Source organism: Lemur catta, chromosome 9 (genome assembly GCF_020740605.2).
Source record: "Lemur catta isolate mLemCat1 chromosome 9, mLemCat1.pri, whole genome shotgun sequence".
Lineage (NCBI taxonomy): Eukaryota > Metazoa > Chordata > Mammalia > Primates > Lemuridae > Lemur > Lemur catta.
The window spans coordinates 30,519,739-30,533,869 of NC_059136.1; the positions used below are offsets into that span (position 1 = coordinate 30,519,739).

The window sequence follows — 14,131 nt, forward strand, 5'->3', positions numbered from 1 at the left end:
TTGGGTGTTTTATCCATTGCACAGGAGGCCTCAGGCTACCAGAGCTGCTTGGGGATAGAATGTCTTCATTTTAGCAAGAACTGAGGTTCTGAATTAAAGGGGCATGGCATGGCAAAACAGAGCTGCTTTCAGTGGAAAGGAAAAATTCTTGAGTTCCTAAATTGAACACTTCCTGGCTCTTTTCCAACTTGTTCGAATCAATCACAATTTAAGCGTCGCCATTCCTGTACTTTGCTGTACTTTCTGCATACATCCTTGCTGATTGCTGGGCTCTGTGCATTGGCACATCTCTTTCTTGATGAGCTTGTGAGCCCCTGAGGGTCTCATACCTTCATCCTCAGTGCAGTCTGGCACGTAACGGGGGCCCTGTAATCTTTGAGGAAGGAACGCGTGAATCCATACAGGAAAGCAGATGCCGTAACCATGGCCTTTATTCCTGACAAATGGTTCCGAGTGGAATCTCCCACCTTTATTTTCTTCATTTGATGTCAGATATTTCATAAGTGCACTTATGCACCCATTACATACCCTTGGCAGTGGTGGGGATTGGATTTGGTCTTTTCCACCAGTGCTAGTTTCAGACTTGAGAACTGTCCAGTTCCTTGGAGGGGCCGTGGCACCTGCCACTGACAGACCAGGTGAGGTTTGCCCAGAGTGGAGAGCTGGGCTTGGAGCTGCAGTCCTGGGCTGGCCCTGCACCCCATGCCGTGGCCGCGGCTGCATGCCATTGCCAGCCTTCTTTCAAAGGGTCCCGATTGCTTTGAAGGCTGTTTCCATCAGAGCAAACAGACTCCGGGGCTGGGCTCTTTTACTGTCATTATGGTGTGGGTCTCTCACACTGTCCATCTCTGCCAGGAACTCTTTTAACCACCGCTCTTTTTAAGTTGCTGTGTCAGTTTGGGTTTTCATCTCCGGTACATAACTGAGGTTTTGAAAAGGAGTAAATGAGTCCTAAGAGTCCCCCGTTCTCCCGGTACCCTTTACCACCGTCTGTGTCCTTCCAGCAATCTTCAAAGGCATCAAAAATAAGGGGCCCTGATAAGCTCTGAGATAAATTGCTTTCTGACTATCAGAGATTAAAAGAAAGAAAATCAAATAGCAGGGGCTCAGGGGAGATCACTATAAACTCCCTCACAGCCCTCTGAATGCCTCCGTCAGCTCTGATGATGAGGACCCTGTGAGGCAGCCGGGGGTGGTGGGGCCGCCTCCAGGATGCCTGCCAGGGCCAGGCATCTTTCCCAAGGTCAAGGGCAGAGGACGACAATTCCAGGAGTGTGCTGAGAAGCCCTGAGACCGTGATGTGGCCAGGGGTGGGGGTCTGTGGCATTGGCTAGACAATAAGCTCAGGACAGTTTCTTGAGAGCTGCCTTGAACCCGTGGACACGTAAGCTTGGTAGGCATTGCTTGGTATCCACTGATATCCAGACCCTTGGTGGGCAGTGCATCTAGACTGTTGGCTTGTTCAGAGGGGCTGTGCTTGTTTTGTTTTAGTTTTTTAATATAAAGTCCCCTATTTCTAAGTGTGCTCTGGGGAACACTGGCCTTGGGAGAGGTTCTACAACCCCAGCAATAACCAGTACCCAAAGGAGTTTGGGGGATGGTCATTTAGGTCCTTCTTGGAGACTCCCAGGATGCGTTAGGCCATGAGGTGGTCGGCTGCCTCAGGCTGAATTGCATGATGACAACACTAAATCCACAGTGGCAAAGTCTTCCAGGTTTATTGAGCACGCGCTGTAGGCCAGGCTCTGTTCTAAGCACTCTGTGTTGTTTATCTCCTTTATTCTTCTTGTGACTGTAAAGAAGGCACAGTTTTTATTGCTCTTTTATAGATGATGAAACTGACACACTGAGAGCTTACATCACTTGCCCACAGTTCCCCAGCTAATAAGTGGTGAACCAGGATTGAACTCTGAACCTGTACTGCTAGTCATGATCTCACAAAAGCAAGAGCTCTGAAGTCCAGCTCTGCTCTCTGTGGTGGTGTAACCTTGGGCAAGTTCCTAAATGCCTTACAGCAGCAGTCCCCAGCCTTTTTGGTACCAGGGACCTGTTTCATGGAAGACAATTTTTCCATGGACTCGGGGTGGGTCGGGGGATGGTTTGGGAATGATTCTAGTGCATTACATTTATTGTGCACTTTATTTCTATTATTATTACATTGTAATATATAAGCAAATGATTATGCAGCTCACCATAACGCAGAATTAGTGGGAGCCCTGAGCTTGTTTTCCTGCAACTGGATGGTCCCATCGGGGGGTGATGGGAGACAGTGACACCCGAAGTGTGTTACTTATGTCGTCTACTCTGTAATCTCGTTTTGGTTGCTGTCACTGCAGAAAACCCTGCTTCACAAAGATAGATTTTTAGAAATGGAAGCAGACTTTTCAGTGCTTTTGTGGCAATCTCAGGATATTCTGCCTTGACTTTAATCCAGAACATACAGAGATTTGAAGTTGTCTCTTATATACTTTAAAAGCCACTGTCATTTGCGATCTCAAGCAGTTGGTCCTCTTCTAGCACGGACAAAGTCAGTTCACCGGCTTATTCACAAATGGGTCTCAGATCCATTTCTTCCCAGTTTGGGGGTCTTTTGTGGTTGGGAAGTAATGCTCAAACTCTTTTGAAAGCTGAGATAGGTGATCATGTACCAGCTGGGAGAAAGTGGGCCCTGGTTCAGCCTCTTTCAGAATCTCTGCTAATGTTTGAAACATGTCAGAAATCCCAATGTTCACTCATTGCCCCCATAATTTCAGTTTGGCTTTGAATGCAGCCACTTTATCTGCCGACTTGAACATGGTTGTCGTTCTACCCTGAAGTAATAGATTGAATTCGTCAAGCAGGTTGAATATGTCACACAAGTAAACAAGTTTTGTGACCCATTCTGTGTCACTGAAACGCGCTGCCAGTGGTGACTGTTTTTCTAAAAGAAATCTCAGGAGTGGCTCTCATAACTCAAAATCTCTGGCCAGTGATCTACGTTTAGAAAGCAATCTCACTTTTGTGTATAAGACAGGATGTGTGTGCTCTGCGTCCATCTCCTCACAGAGCTGTGTGAACAGACGTGAGTTAAGGGCATGTACTTTAATGTGGTTGATAGTTTTAATCACATCCTGCAAAACGTTGTTTAGTTCAGGTGACATTTTTCGGCCAGCCAGCATGTCTTTATGGATGACATAGTGCATAGATTCACATTCAGAAGCGACCTCCTTGACCTGAGTCGTGAAACCAGAAAGCTGTTCAGTCATGGCAGCCGCTCCATCCATCCATATACTGACACAAAATGACCAATTCGGTTTTCCTGATATGTAATCATTCAAAGACTTGAATAGTTCTGCACCTGTGGTGTTTGTTGGCAACAATGGTGCACATAACATATCTTTAAGCACATCCTCCTGAAAAATATATCACAGAAAAACAAGCATTTTTGCCTTGTTGTCAACATCAGTAGGCTCATCAACCTGGATTGCATACCACAGTGACTCATTCACCCCCTCTAACATTGTGCCTCAGTATCCTCTGCTATCTCATCAATTTGTCTAGTTATGGTGCTAGCTGACAGAGGAACACGTACCACCTTTTGAACTGCAGCCTCTCCTAAAAGTTAATGGCAAATGTCCTTAGCAGCAGGGAGGATCAACTCTTCACCAATAGTAAAGGGCTTCTTAGCTTAGCCATGTGGTTGGCCACTAAGAATGGTGCTCTCAGTGCAGACGCATTTGATGAAGTGGTGGCCTTCAGTCATTGCTTCTGTTCTTCGTGTTCACGTTTTTTTTTTTTTTTTCTTTTGAAAAACTCCAAAGGCTTGTCTTTTAATGCAGGGTGCTTGGTCTCCATGTGGTGAATCTGTTTTGAAGATTTCATGGCTTCATTGGATAGCCAGTTTCCACATATTATACAAAGCGGGCTTGGAGAATGTGAATCACCTATTGCAATGAACCCATAATTTAAGCAGGACTCTTAGTATTTTCTTTTCAGTATAGCTTTCATTTTGTTGGCAGTCTTAGAGTCTTCTGCTGTTTCATCATTGGGTCTTGCCTCCTTTTCAGAGAAGCTCTCTGGCAATGTTCTTTACTCATTTTTGCTAGGGTCAGCTTGTGGGCTTACCAAAACCGTGACTGAGACAAGTGTGCAGTGCGCAGTGCAGGGAAAGAGGTGTGGACGGAAATGGTAAATAAAATAATGGGCAGGATACGTGTGGACTAAAATAAGTGTTGGATTCTGAATTAAACCCTGCCACCAGATGCAGCCTAATTGTCACTTACCACTCACTGATAGGGTTTTGATATGAGTCTGCAAGCAATTGATTTATTATGGTTTCTGTGTAGTCAAACCTCTTTGCTAATGATAATCTGTGTTTGGCAGCTGCTCCCCAGCACTAGCATCACCACCTCAGCTCCACCTCAGATCATCAGGCATTAGATTCTCCTAAGGAGTGCGCAATCTAAATCCCTCACATGCACAGTTTGCAGAAGGGTTCTTGCTCGTGTGAGAATCTGATTCTACTGCTGATGTGACAGGAGGTGGAGCTCAGGCAGTTGATGTATGTGAGGGGAGAGGCTGTAAATACAGATGAAGCTTCACTCCCTCGTCTACTGCTCACCTTCTGCTGTGCAGCCCGGTCCTGTATTGGTCTGTGGCTTGGGGTTGGGGACAGCCTTCTAGGATGTGGTATGTAAAGCATCTCACATCCAGTACATTGTTAAGAAGTGGTAGCTATTGTGATTGGCATCATTCAGAGATAAGAGTAGACTGGCTGGTGGCGGGGGGTGCTGTAAGGGTTGTGTTCATTTATGTAAGGCATGGGAAGCACTTGGTGCCATGCTGAGCTCAAGGTAGGTGACCATAGATGGTGAGAATTAGTCCTGCTGTACATCCAGGTGAGCACAGGCTGCATTAACATTCTCCAAAACACACACGGCTCAAAACATTTCCTTGCAGTACAACTCCTGCATATTTTGGTTTTGTTTTTTGTTCATCTGGGTACACATAGTACTTCCCCCCAGATTTTGGCTCTTGTAAGATGTGGGCTTGAGAAGTTTGGTGATAAAATACCACACACTGGCTGGCTTAAACAGATATTTATTTTCTCATAGTTCTGGAGAGTAGAAGTCCTAGATCAAGGTGCCAGCAGGGGTGCTTCCTTCTGAGGGCTGTGTGGGAGAATCTGTTCCCTGCCTCTCCTGGCTTTTGGTGGTTTGTTGCAGTCTTTGCCGTTCTTTGCATCACTGTGATCTCTGTCCTCATCTTCACATGGCGTTCTCCCTGTGTGTGTGTGTCTGTGTCCAAATGTCCCCTTTTTATAGAGATACCAGTCATACTGGATTAGGGTCCAGCCTAATGACCTCATTTTAACTAGATTATTTGTATAAAGATCCTATTTCCACATAAGATCACATTCTGAGGAATTGGAGATTAGGACTCCAACATGAGATTTTTTTGAGGGACACAATTCAACCTGTAGCACTCACCCTGTGGCAAAAATTGTAATGTGAAATAGCACTTAGGCAATCTCTGAGACAAAAGGGAGATGAGCAAAACCTTTGGCTTGATAATTCACAAATACTTCCCCCCAACTGAGGATGTAAGGCCGTGGTCACCCAGGTTGTCACGCTAGCAGCAGTGCAGAATGAACTCCCTACCTGCAGCCTTGGTGGGACATGGGGCCTAGAGTGGTAGGAGGTCCTGGGTGGGCATCTGTACACTCCAGTTCCAGCGCTGGCTCTTCCTCGCTGACATTGAGCACATCATCCTGGGCCTCAGGTTCTTAATCTGTAATATGAGCATGAACAATGCCTGTCTTTCATGAGTGGTTGTGAGTCTTAATAGAATAACCTACATGTAACCCCACGCAAACCATGCATTGAGTGCTGGAGGATGTAATGTGCTGTTGGGTCCTGGAGCAGCACTGGTCTGTGTGGCAGACCCGCAGCCTCGAGGTTGAGCCCCATCCTTCAGCACCTCCACAGGACCCTCCCCTCTAAGCCCCACCCCTCCGTCCTGGCATGGAGCAGGTGCCTTTCCTCTACCCTGGAGCTCCCAGGAAGTGCAGAGCCAGGTGGACGCTATATGTTATAGGCTTGGAAGGATGCACTGTGTCTAGCTGTGTTCAGGCTGGTGGTGGAGGTGGTGATGATGGTGGTGGTGGTGAGTGGTGGTTGTTTTTCCACAGATCCCAGATTTAAATGACACAGTTGATTGATTATGTTCTCTTTCTATTAAGGACAAAAGGAGTTATTCTTGTCCTGTCTGTGAAAAGTCTTTTTCAGAAGATCGATTGATAAAGTCACATATCAAGACCAACCATCCTGGTAAGGTTATACCTGTTAGAATGGAAGATTAATGTTAAAATGCTTATGTTTATTTTAAAATACAGCCTTATACATTAACTGCACATTATGTAGATATGAATAAATTCAAGGGAAACAGTCATCTTTATTTAAAGCTCGGAAGTTTACATAATTTTTTATTTCATTTTGTCCTTTTTTCTGGTCTTCAGACACATCTTGCCCCACGCCCTGCAGGCTTAGTGATACACACTCCCCACCCCCTTTTATTGGAACTTTGAGTGCTTGTAGATGGGTCACACACGGCACAGGTCTGACTTCAATTCTCGCCTTATTCCGTTTGTAAATGTGTGTTTCCCAGAGTGGTGGTTTATAAAGGTTGTTGACTGAGGATCCCTTGTGAGTTGGAGTGACTGTCACTGTGGGTCTTCCCATGTTCCACACCTCTCAGGTGTGCAAGGCACCAGCTCCCTGAGTGTCCAGCCTCGTCACTTCTGTTTTTGCTACCCTGGACCCCCTCCTGTTCTGCCTGGTTGATTCCTGTTTTTGCTGTACGCTCTCCCTCAGAGCCTGCCCTGGGTGGGGGGGGGGCGTTGTGGCTTCCAGCCTTCCTGATGTCGTGGTGACTGACCACTGTTCCAGTCTCTGTGACTCTCTCGGCCGCCCTCATGGGGTCCCCAAGGCAGGGCTTATCCCTCAACCTACAGTGCCACCTCACGCAGGACCAAGAGGGCACACACTTTGGGTAGATACCTAGTAGTGGGATTTCTGGATCAGATGGTAGTTCTATATTTAGTTCTTTGAGAAATCGCCATACTGTTTTCTGTATAGGTTGTACTAATTTACATTCCCACCAACAGTGTATAAGTTTACCCTTTTCTCCACATCCTTGCCATAACTTTTTTTTTTCTTTTTTTTTTTTTTTTTGAGACAGAGTCTCGCTCTATTGCCCGGGCTAGAGTGCCATGGCATCAGCCTAGCTCACAGCAACCTCAAACTCCTGGGCTCAAGCAATCCTCCTGCCTCAGCCTCCCAAGTAGCTGGGACTACAGGCATGCGCCACCATGCCTGGCTAATTTTATATATATATATATATATATATGTGTGTGTGTGTGTGTATATATGTATATATATATATATATACACACACACACACATATATATATATATATATACATATATATATATATATATATACGCACACACATATTTTTTTAGTTGGCCAGATAATGTCTTTCTATTTTTTAGTAGAGACGGGGTCTTGCTCTTGCTCAGGCTGGTCTTGAACTTCTGAGCTCAAACAATCCACCCGCCTCGGCCTCCCAGAGTGCTAGGATTACAGGCGTGAGCCACCGTGCCCGGCCTATAACTTTTTAATAATAACCATTCTGACTGGGGTAATATGATATCTCGTTTGGTTTCAATTTGTATTTCTCTGATGATTAGTGATATTGAATATTTTTTTTCATATACCTCTTGGCCATTTGTACGTCTTCTTTTGAAAAATGTCTCCTTTTTATTTTTGGTTGTTGAGTTGTTTGAGTTCCTGGTATGTTCTGGGTATTAGTTTCCTGTGAAATGAATAGTTTGCAAATATTTTCTTCCATTCTACAGGTTGTCTTTTCACCCTGTTGATTATTTCTTTTGCTGTGCAGAAGCTTTTTAGTTTAAGTGCCATCTGTTTATTTTTGTTTTTGATGCCTGTGCTCTGGAGGTCTTAATCACAGTTGATTTATCTGAACCACAATCCACACATTTGAATTTATTGGCTATGTCCCTTACAGTTCCTGTGTTCTCTAGGACTCCCCTCCTGCTTTTATCCCATGACATCCATTTGTGGGAGAAACTGAGTCGCTTTTCCTGTGGACAGTTTCACCTTCTGCATTTGTCTGATTATTGCCTTAGGATGTTGTTTCTTCATTCTTCATATTTTACGTTAACAGGTATTTAGATCTAAAACTTGATTTTAACTTTTTTGACAAAAATCCTATCTCCAGCCACCCCAAAGCACACCTTGATTCACCCCCTTGGTGATGCTTGGTGGCGAGTTTATTTACATCTGACCTGCACCGAGGTTCTTTGTCTCCTTCTGATTGTCATCCGCTTTTCTTCTAGAGGTCTCCATGAGCACCATTTCTGAGGTTCTGGGGAGGAGGGTTCAGCTGAAAGGGCTAATTGGAAAGAGAGCCATGAAGTGCCCATATTGTGATTTCTATTTTATGAAGAATGGCTCAGACCTCCAGCGCCATATTTGGGCTCATGAAGGTGAGTATCCATCTTTCCAAATGGAGCACTGTCTTACAGTTGTGCTTCTCTGCTTCATTTTGGAAATATTAACACATTAGGAGGAAGCCAGACCTTTGTGTCCCTGCAGTTAGAATTTCTTTAGTACACTGAGAGGTATGTCCATAAGCCAGCTAAGATCAGTGATTGAAATCATTATTTAATTAGTTTCAATTGCAATGAGTAAAGGTATGTGCTTCTTCATAGTTCACATCGCAATTGTAGTGCAATAAATCACCGTGACTCCCCTGCTAGAAAGCAAGTGCCACGAGAATAGGAAAAAACTAGTGTTATATTCATGTATTCATGTTGTATTCAGGAACTTGGGTGCCCATCATGGTGCTCCAGGTGGAGCAGATGTTCCAGAAGTGAACATATGAATGAATGAAGGTGAGGAGGGCAGCAAGGAATCCTCTAAATCTGGCAGTGTGGAGTGTTATTGTTCATGTCATAGAAAAAGAATTCAGAAGGTGGAAGGGTTGAGTGGAAAGAAACAATATAGGCTATGCTTTTGGGGTGCTTGCCTGTGCAGAGAAAGTGTGGGAGAGCTACTCTGGCAGACTTTGGGAAGTTGGAAGTCAAGATTTTGTTAGACAGTGTGCTGCCAACTTTGGTTTCTCCCCCTGGGAAAGGATATGGCCCTCCCAGGAATGAGGGTGGGAGCCAGGGGGCTAGAAAAAGCCCTTTCAGGCATCTGCATCAGGGCCCTGCCTGCTAATCAGGAACCAGGAATGCTGTAGGAAGGAAATAAGACTGCATGGGATGGAGGGTGAAGCATTTTCTACAACATGGGATACAAATGACCTCTTTAAAGGCCCCAGGGAAGGAACTATTAGGAAGGGAGGGAGTATAATTGTTCAGTAAAGAGAATAGTAACTGATAGAATGGGAACCTGGAAAAGGTAGAAGGAGTTGAGATCAAATGCCGAGGTTGGAAGATACTTTTATGTTTACCAGCATTTATTGAACACTTGATGCCAGGCAGTGTGCTCAATGCTTTACCCAGCTTGTCTGATTCAGTACTCTCAATAGCCTTAGAGGTAGGTGCTGTTATCCCCATTTTGCCAGTGAGGAAAATGAGGCTCAGAGAGGTTAAGTAATTTTCCCAAGGTCTGCATTTTTGAGTTATTTTAGTATTTTGGAAGAACACCTGGTCAAATGGTACCTGACTATATTTCAACCATTCACACAGTTATAAAGCATGTGAAGATGGCATCGCTGGGTTTCGTTCCCCTTTGTGGGGTTTATAAGGGCATCTCCTCTGCAGTCGTGGTAGTCCTGAGCCATCTGCAGCTTTGCTCAGGGTAGCACATGATACAGAAAGATGCTACTCGGCCTAAGCCAGCACCACAGCTGCAGCCTTGCTCTCATGAGAGAGTGTTATAAATGACCAGTCCAGGACAGGGATGAGGTGTCCAGAATGTTCCTTGGGAGGTGACTGCTTGTCCCATCATTTCATGGAGCTGGGAGCCATGATCTGGATGCTACTTTAAGGACACACAGCTTATTGGTGCTCATGGTTAGGTTGTCACTTCACTCTCCCAAAACACAGCTCCATGCTGGGCTTCACATGGACCATAAAACACACCAGGCCTGTGTGCATCTCAGCTCTGTGCCCATGGGCATAACCCTCAGTCTCTTCGAAGCCTCAGTTTCCTTGTCTGCAAAGTCATAGGTAGTATAAATAATGGATGAGAATGCTTGGCTCATTAAAAATTGTCCGTGTTCTGGTTCAGGAATCTCCCCTTTTCCCCCTCGCCTCCATAGCACGTCACACTGTGTTGTAATGACCTTTTTACTTACCTCCATCTCCTACTGGACTGTGAAGGCAAGGACCAACTCTTCTCAGTTTCAAGATTAGCTCTCAGTGCTCAGTGTGAAAGTAGGTCCTCAGTACGTACTGCTTGAATGAAGGAGGCATTGAATGCCAAGATGCCCTTACAGTCTGAGTCATCAGCCTGCCAACAAGCTCTGTTTTATGGAGTAAGATATACTTCCACATCTGAACCTGGGTACCTGATCCCACTGGTTTTTATAAAGGCCCTTGGTGCCTTTAATTTGTTCAGTTTAACTCAGTTCAGTTAAACTTAATGACTGTCTGCTCTGCACAATTCTCGGTCTCTGTCCTCAAGGAGTTCCCAGACTGTGGGGAAAGGCAGATGTGAATGACTCACTGTGAAGTGCAGTGAACATTCCAGCTAGTAAAGAGTTACAGGAATCGGGAACATTACTAGGGAGGGAGGGAAGTCTACTGGGGAAGGTCAGAGAAAGCTGCAGGCTGGAGGCCCCTGGCAGACCCAGTCGGAAGGAACAGCTTGAGGAAGAGCCTGGGGTGAGGAAGTGTGTAGCTGTTAGGACCAGCAAATGCACTGCTTTATTCAAAACGGGTGTTTATATATATATTTTATTTATATATTTTATATATATACACACACACATATATATACATGTATTTATTTATTCATATTCCTTTGGATTCACACACACGTAAACATGCACATGCACAGATATGTACATTTTTTCCCCTGGCAGGTGTGAAACCCTTCAAGTGTTCTTTGTGTGAGTATGCCACTCGTAGCAAGAGTAACCTCAAGGCTCACATGAATCGTCACAGCACTGAGAAAACCCACTTATGTGACATGTGTGGCAAGAAATTCAAATCAAAAGGGACATTGAAAAGTCACAAGCTCCTTCACACTGCTGACGGTGAGTAAATGACTCCAGAGTGAGCTCTTCCCTCTCTAAATGGTGTGGTTTGAAGCCGCATTCCAAGTCCAGCAGAAACTGTCACTACATCCAGGCAGGAGGGAGCACATGTTTTTTAGGATGAGTGTCCGGAAGAAGAGCAGTGAGGATCCTGTGCTCGGTGCCGGAGTGGTGCCTGACTTCCCACAGGTGCTGGATAAACACTGAGCACGCGTGTGTGTGTGCACACGTGAGGTGGAGGGGCATGGAAAAGGAAGCTGCTTCAGGGAATGAGGCATCCTCAAGGAGCCTTGGTCTTGGGTTCCAGGGGTTTCGATCCTCTTCATCCCTCCAACCCCACCTGGAGCCCAAGGATCTTGAGGGACAACCTGGATCACACCTGATGTGATTTTTCAAGTGGATGCTTTCATCATCCAAGCTACCCCAGTGTTCCTGTGTTCAGTCCAAAATGGGGCTCAGTCTTGAAATAGAAACAGTATTTGGACAGATTTGACCTAGATAAAGTATATATGGGTAAGTGGTTTTCTAGTTTTATTCATTCATTAAGAACCGTGGATTGAGGTCTTACCTGTGCCAGCCATGAAGAGAGGTTAGGCTTCCAGGAGTTTGTAACCTAGAAGGGAAGACAGAGGAGCAGGCAAAGGTGAGTGCTGTGATGGAGGGGAGTTTGGGAGCCCCAGCAGGAGGGTGTCTGTCTGGATGGGTGGGGAGAACAGTGGGCATAGTCACCTGGATGGGCTGGGTAGAGGGAGGGAAAGACAATTTGTTTGAGGAAGATAGGCAGCTAAACCATAATAAACCTTTCAAAATTTTGATTGTACTTGGAAAGACCAATCATGTGAGAGACTTGTAAATACTCCATGTAACAGTATTAATAAACTGTATTTATAAATATATTGTTATTTTAGCACAATTGTATATAAAATTGGAGTTCACTATAAAAATCAAAGTTGTTTCAGCAATGATTTTTAATTTTAGAACTTAGTGGTTGATAAAGGTGTTAAGTCCTACCTTTATTTTAGGAATGTTCTGGGAATCAGTCCTGTTGTGTGTGCGTTGGTCAGATCTTTGTCTAGAATTTGAGGTTGAGTGATTGGTGGAAAGGCTGAATGCTTGGCTGAGATTCATCAGAATCAAGGATCAAGGGCTTGCCTAAGGCTGAAAGACAGCCAGAGTCATAACTATCAAAACTCAAGCAATGCTCTCTTAAAAAAACCCATAATCAAAATTAAAAATAAAATGACAATAAAGCAATCATATTTGAATAATGAAAGCATTAAGGTCATGTCATTGTTCATGAATTCTATACCTCCACAAACAATCAGACTTACTGATCTCTCAGCTGCCTGAACATTTAAGCAAGAATTGCATTTCTTGACATGGTAGCACATTACTCACTGAAGTCCTCCAGGAATGAAGAGCAGTTGTCTCCAGAGCCAGGAAAGTCTAGAGTGGAAGGGTCAGGACGGCATTCACAGGGACTGGAGAAGGTACTGTGGGCTCATGCCTGGTCCTGTGATCTGGGCTGTGTGCTTGAAAGGTTTGAGCAGATGGGATGCTGTCTATTCAGTCAGACCCTAGACTGACTGATATTGAACGTGGAGGGATGGGCTCAGTGTGGGTTGTTTCATGAAACTGCAGTGACCCATTCAGCTTGTCCTGTCAATACATGTGGTTCTCTGAGTTCTTCAGCAGGAAAGGGAATTCCAGAAGAACAAAGTTGTCCTTGTGATCAAAGCAGTAACACAGCCTTCCTGAAAGGGAATGGCCTCACAAATATTATGAAGTATTTTCTAACAAAATATTAGAAATTTTCTCTTCATTTTTTTCCTGATAGTTTTGGGAGGATGAGGGATTTGTAAAGTCATGTCTTATTTTTCAACACGCAGCTATCTGGGAAGAAGGGCATCAGTCGTCAGGTGCAATGAGAAGACCACTGGAACAGGTAGACTGCCTTGGTGGGCCAGCTTCCTTTGCTGCTTGGGCCCTAGTTTTGTCACAGTACAAAATAAGGAGATGAGACCTTAACATTTCCTGGGTCTCTTTTAGCCTAATGCTCTGTGACTCCAGGAGGAAAGGGGAAAGGAGGGCTAGAGGTGTGGAAGTCAGAGGTGCCAACGTAGCTTTTTCTAAATCAGAGATGGTCACTTTTCCCCCAAGGTTGCTGTATTTCATTATGTGTGTTTCTCTTTTGACACTGATGGTCGTATCATGTTTTCTCAAAGGCCGGCTCGGTAAGTAGAGTACTGAATCCTAGACCGGTTGTACTACCGCCACTGCTGATCTGTGCTGTAGCCTTACTCAAGCTATGGGCTTTTCCGTTCCTTTTTAATTTCTTAAAATGCCTCTAATTTTCCCCCCAATAACTTATTTATTATGGAAACTTTGAAAAAAGTTTGTTATCCCTTTTTGTAGTGCTCATATTTTATTTTGTTGATTTCTTAGAGGTCTTTGCATGTTAATACTTTGTTATATTTTGTAAATATTTTCCCCCAACTTACCATTTACCTTCACATTTTGTTATGGTATCTTTTTATATACAGAATCTAAGTAACTGCTCATTTAAAGTTATCAATATATTCCTTTGTGTTTTTTATCATCTGTGATTTCTCTTTGTTAAAAGAGACCATCGTCATTTTTAGGGGAAAATGCCTATACTTTTTTTCAAGTTTTATTTTACGGTTTCATAATGTTTATGAAATTTAATATTCTCAAAATTTATTTTAGTTTATGGTGTATGGTAGGAATCTTACTATGTTTCCAAATGGTTATTACTTGATTCGGCTTATTTATAGAGAAATCAGTCCTTTCAATTTTATTTCGCAGTACCAGAATTTCCGAAGATATTGGATCTAATTC

General features: G+C 44.2%; 1 protein-coding gene across 14 annotated transcripts in view; it reads left to right on the forward strand.

The window, feature by feature from the left end:
* The window catches only part of ZFAT (zinc finger and AT-hook domain containing), a 296,047-nt gene that overhangs the window by 190,450 nt on the left and 91,466 nt on the right, over positions 1 to 14,131 (forward strand). For all 14 annotated transcript variants that reach the window (XR_006737368.1, XM_045561493.1, XM_045561492.1 and 11 more), the window contains 3 exons: positions 6,221 to 6,308; positions 8,400 to 8,549; positions 11,099 to 11,272. Coding sequence is in view for 13 of the 14 variants with exons in the window: in XM_045561493.1 (XP_045417449.1) it covers positions 6,221 to 6,308; positions 8,400 to 8,549; positions 11,099 to 11,272 (412 nt within the window). In the remaining variant the exon portion in view is untranslated. The remainder of the gene's footprint in view (positions 1 to 6,220; positions 6,309 to 8,399; positions 8,550 to 11,098; positions 11,273 to 14,131) is intronic.